Source organism: Myripristis murdjan, chromosome 16 (assembly GCF_902150065.1).
Source record: "Myripristis murdjan chromosome 16, fMyrMur1.1, whole genome shotgun sequence".
Taxonomy (NCBI): Eukaryota; Metazoa; Chordata; class Actinopteri; order Holocentriformes; family Holocentridae; genus Myripristis; species Myripristis murdjan.
Genome location: NC_043995.1, coordinates 952,501 through 958,131, shown reverse-complemented (window position 1 = coordinate 958,131; position 5,631 = coordinate 952,501). Strand labels below are relative to the sequence as shown.

General features: G+C 39.7%; 1 protein-coding gene across 4 annotated transcripts in view; it reads left to right on the top strand.

The window, feature by feature from the left end:
* Window positions 1–210: 210 nt before the first annotated feature.
* nod1 (nucleotide-binding oligomerization domain containing 1) overlaps window positions 211–5,631 on the top strand; it is a 27,566-nt gene continuing 22,145 nt past the window's right edge. For 2 of the 4 annotated variants that reach the window (XM_030071491.1, XM_030071488.1), the window contains exons 1-4: window positions 211–221; window positions 556–612; window positions 734–952; window positions 1,090–1,264. In XM_030071491.1, coding sequence (XP_029927351.1) covers window positions 755–952; window positions 1,090–1,264 — 373 coding nt within the window. In that variant the 5' untranslated portion in view covers window positions 211–221; window positions 556–612; window positions 734–754. The remainder of the gene's footprint in view (window positions 222–555; window positions 613–733; window positions 953–1,089; window positions 1,265–5,631) is intronic. The other 2 variants (XM_030071490.1, XM_030071489.1) reach the window with 2 other exon arrangements.

Here is a 5,631-nt window from a genome sequence, read left to right as displayed (position 1 = left end):
GTAGGATATATACATTTTCGAGAAGCAAGCAACCAAGAGTTTCGCTGGAGTGATGTGGTTTGAGCTGATCACTGCTGGCTCGTTTTTGCGCTTTTGATTCGTATATTTCCTACAATACCCGAAGGCAGCATGTACAGGATTGCAAAACTCTGAGGAGAAATGACGCCGCACATCCATTGACATTCACTTTCACTTCCTATAATCAACGGACTGTTTGTTTGGTAAGCCTACACGGACAACAGTCGATTTTATTTGAAATTTTGATAAGTCGTTTCGTTGTGTTCTAGTCAGTTTTCTTCTATTTGGAGAGTTTGGGGGTATAGCCTGTACAATGCAACAGTAGGATTACATGTTTACCATGAATCTATGAGCGTCTTTTCAACAGTCTGGTCTGTCTGGTCGATATTCATCACTCAACTCTATTTAAAAAAAGGGTATTAGATGCGGTAAAAAGACGCATGTTCTGATAAATAATCACTAGAAGCTATGTAAGCGACCATTAAAACTGAGATATTTTCAATAATATTTCAACTTCGTGAATTCGTTCACCCTCAGTTCCCACAGTCTCTCTACTTCCACCAGAAATCATCGCGGAGGACGGTGTCGACAATTGTGAGTTAATTAACACTGCACGTTGTTGTGTCGTAGTCTATCGAAAATGTGAGCGTTAAAATGTATTCATCCCGTAATGTTTCTGTCAGTTAAGTTAATATACTTTTAAATCACGTTGTAGAGGTGGGCGGTGACACATGGCATGAATATGGGTCCGACAGCGGAAAAGGAGGTATCCAGCCTCCATATCCTCAGGTACCACAGAGAGCTGCTGGTCTCTCGGGTGAAGAGCATCCAGTGTATACTGGACAATCTGCTGGCCAGTGGTTTCCTGTGTGTAGAGGATGTGGAGATTGTGGAGCACACCACGACCAAAACTAATCAGGTAGTAAAGGATCAGGTAAACAGGATCCCTGCGAGCATTTCTTCTCCATGATGCCTTAAAGTGTACAACGTGCCACATCCTTATGTTGTCTTAATTGACTCTGGATGGCTTTAACACTTATTTTGTTTTGTTTAATTGTGATTATTTTGTAGGTGCGCAAAATACTGGAGCTAGTGCAATGCAAAGGGGAGGAGGCCTGTGAATACTTCATTTACATCCTTTATAAAGTATGTGATGCTTACATAGATCTCCAGCCATGGCTAAAAGAGATCAACTACAAACCCAAAGATTCCGTACAGGCCATGAAAGTGGTGAACACAGATCCCAGTAAGTATCTCACCCACATTAGTGTATGACTTCAGAATATCAAGAATATTTTTCCAGCTTTGTCCAGCTCGGCTGCCAGTCCCTGATATATTTCTTTCCTTCCTTCTTTCTTTCTTTCTTTCTAAAACTTCCTTCCTGTGTAGTTCACTGCACCAAATTTTGCATAAAGCTTTTTCAGTAAAGTTAGGGGCAAATAGTTGTGATGGTGGATTCATAGCAATGTCCAAAATTTAAAAAAAAAAAAAAAAAAAAAAAAAAATCACTAAATAAGTCACGTAATGAATAACTAACTAACTAACTAACTAACTAAATAAATAAATGAAAACTTTTTCTGGTTTAAACTTTTGTGGTACCTATATGCAGTGATGAAGTCCTTGTTTTTAATTAAAAACTGTCAAACTAAGTATATCTAAATGCTCCCACATGTTTTGCACAAAAATATCATTAGACATGTATGCCTTCAAATAGACCTGCTGTGGGGTTTTTCATTTAATCAACAGTTGAGCCCACAATGCATAAAAACTAAAGTTTTGACAGTAGTTTGAAATATGTATTGGACACTGGTTATCCTGCACACTGATGGTTGCCTTAGTCACAGTGGGAAGCTGCATTTACCTACTTGCGTATTTATTCAGGTACATAATTAAACATTTCTAGTTACTTAAAAATAGTTACAGAAGAAAAAAGGGAAGCTGGAGCACACTAATTAATTCATAGCTACTAATAGTGCAAACAGATTAATGTTTCAACCCTACTGTATCTTCATCTGAGTCAAAGTGGACAAAGACATGAGGCAGACAACATATATAGTCAACCTGAACCAAGTGTACAGTTGCCATTGGATAACTGGTTGAACAGGGTTTCAAATCAACAGTGCATTCAGAAAGTATTCAGACCCCCTTCATTTTTTTCACTTTTGTTATGTTGCAGCCTGATACTACAGTTGTTTAAGTTCATTTTTTTCTCTCATTAATCTACACTCAGTGCCCTATAATGACGAAGTGAAAACAGAATTTGAAGTTTGTTTGTTTTTTTTTTTTGCAATTTTATTAAAAAAGGAAAAACTGAAATATCACACTGCCATAAGTATTCAGACCCTTTGCAACAACACTTGAAATTTAGCTCAGGTGCCTCCCTTTTCTCTTTACGGTTGCTGAGATGTTTCTACACCTTGATTAGAGTCCACCTGTGGTAAATTAAATTGATTGGACATGATTTGGAAAGGCACACTCCTCTCTATAGAAGACCTCACAGCTGACAAAGAACTGCCTGCAGAGCTCCGAGACAGGATTGTTGCAAGGCACAGATCTGGGGAAGGCTACAAAAAAATTCTGCTGCTCTGAAGGTTCCCAAGAGCACAGTGGCCTCCATCATGGGTTACCCGGCCAAACTGAGCAATCGTGGAGAGGGGCCTTAGTAAGAAAGGTTACCAAGAACCCAATGGTCACTCTGACTGAACTCCAGAGATCCTGTGTGGAGATGGGACAAAGTTCCAGAAGGACAACCATCACTGCGGTGTTTGCAAAAAAGCACCTGAAGGACTCTCAGACTGTGAGAAACAAGATTCTCTGGTCTGATGAAACCAAGATTGAAATGTTTGGCCTCAGTTTTGTCCGGAGGAAACCAGGCACCGCTCATCACCTGCCCAATACCATCCCAGCAGTGAAGCATGGTGGTGGCAGCATCAGGCTGTGGGGCTGTTTTTCAGCAGCAGGGACTGGGAGACTGGTCAGGGTTGAGGGAAAGCTGAATGGAGCAAAGTACAAAGATATCCTCAGTGAAAATCTGTTCCACAGCACTCAGGGCCTCAGACTGGGCTGAAGGTTCACCTTCCAACATGACAGTGACCCTAAGCACACAGCCAAGACAACACAGGAGTGGCTTAGGAACTATGAGAAGTCCTAGAGTGTTACCAAAGTTTATGTGTCAGGTACTTTATGTTTCTTTGCTGACTACCTAAATAGCCCTTTAAATAAAACATAACCCCAAACATAATAGGTATTAGGGTTAAACAATTGTAGAATCAGGATGCAACATAACAAAAGTGAAAAAAGTGAAGGGTGTCTGAATACTTTACGAATGCACTGTATTTGGGGGAGTTTCCTTATTTAGTGTCCATGTGCCTAATACCATGTGAGAAAGAAAATAACATAGACCTCTCTTAAAGTTGCAGAGATAAAATTACAAAAAGTACAAATATAAATATCAGTAAAGAGTAACAAATCACAGGGGAAATGCCAAAGGGCTAAAATCATGTCAGAAACAAAAGAACATAGATCTCTCTTAAAATTACAAAGAGATTGTACAGGAAGTAAAAGTACAGCCACATGTTGCAAAGTAGAGGAAACTTGACAAATTCAGTTCTTGATTTATGTGAAACAGCCCCTCTGTGTTTTGAGTGTGAATCCAATATGCCTCTGCTTTGATGATGTTGCCACCTCTAAAAGAAGATGACATAAATCAGACCACAGGGACATTTCAGCATATAGACATTAATGAAGCGCTTAATGAGCGCTTAATGAAGATTGTAATTAATCAATTAATTAATTCGTAAATAAATGTATTCATTAATTAATTTATTTTTACGAGCATGTGGATGTGAAACATGCAGGATATCTGACAAGTTAGAACATTTTGCACAGTAGCCACAGTGGAAAAAACTTGTAGGTTGATCAGACAGCTAAGAGGCAGTGTTGGGTGGGTTTCTAGTGTAAGACTGAATAAGTCTGTCTTTCAGATTGTGGCATCATGTAAATGTGATCAGAATAGAATAGAAAGCCTTTATTGTCATTGTACAAGTACAGCAAAATTAGGCACAGGGGAGGCACAGAGCTGATATTATTTATATAGATAACTGGATGAACAGGGCAATTCCCCAAAATCTATGTGGGGGAGTTGCCCTGTTGAGTGTCCAGGTCTCATGCCATGTGAGAAACAAAAAAAAGCCAGAATACAAGTACAGCAAAATTAGGCACAGGGGAGGCACAGAGCTGATATTATTTAGAGATGGGTCATTTTCAAGGACATTCCAATATTTAAGGATAATACTTTTGACCCTGCCTGCCTGAGGAGACTACTCGGTAGAGAAAGTGATCCGTGAGAAAGTAGTGGTAGCTCTAGTTTTCTTTACTAACTTGGATTCCCTCCCTGTATGTAGGGCCCTCTGATAGGCTATAGAGATATATGATGTAGGATAATCCCTGTGCTGGAAACACTCTTTCATTTTAACAGCTTTAGACTGGAAATCTGTAACAGTGCTGCAGTGTCTGCACAATCACATCAACTGAGCAACAGGAATATTGCAAATAAGTTGTTGTGGATGGTTACTCTCTTTTTAGTGTGTGTGTGTTTCTGTGTAATGGTTTGCAATAGATTTTAGTCTCAATAGCACTTGTTTCCCTTGTCGAGGTATAGGTATAGAAAGTGAACAAAGGTTTCATGCTGCTCCATAGTGAAAGAGAGACAGTAGTAGAATTTATATGTTTCAGACAATCATAGCTCATCTCTGTTATCTTGTTTGATAATAGATGTATGTACTTTGAGCTGGTCATAAAAGCCAGGACACATAGGGCACTCAACAAGTCTGTATCTTTCTGTTATCCAACACCTTTTAAAAGCAGAGTCGTATATAGACTTTGACTTTAGAGGTATGTAGCACTCTGCCTCAGATAGTTGACTTATGCGAGAATTGTGTAACTCCAAGCCCGTAACAGCAACTGACCTGTCTTCATCAGCTGGCAAATGATGATCTCTCTTGTGGATTCCAGATTGTTCTGAGCTTTTAGTTCAGATTTATTTAAATTCCTTTTAACAGCATGTGAAATCTGGTACATTTCAGCTAAATCTTGTTCCACTAATTTTCTGTAGATGAGTATGCTGGGGTTCACTTTGGATGAAGGGAAGAACAAAGATTTATTTCAAGGGAACTGCCTCTCTATTAATGTTAAAGTTTAAATTCCTGCTAACAACATAAGGACACTTGACCCGATAGAGAAAAAGAGTTTGAAATGCAGCTGTCTAAGAAGTCAGCATTGTTAGTCAGGGAAAAGCTAAGGCTCTTCCTCAACACATATTTCTGTGAGAGAGAAATTCTTGAGAGAGACTCACATCAGAGATGATGATCACTGTCCTTTCCCATTGTGTTGAGAGTTGCGGATGAAGGTGGAACCTGTGCTGTCCTCTTGTGGCGCGCTGTGTCTTCTTTGGTTAGTTCTAGGTGGTTGTGAAAAAAGCTGAGGTGTTTTGAGCTGTTCTTCCTTCTGATGACTCTCTCTTGCTGGTGGTGGGAAAACCCTGCATCTTTTGCCCTGGAGACAGAGAGGAGTCCTCTGTTGGAGAATTTCTTCCCAGCCCCATGCCAGCCATAG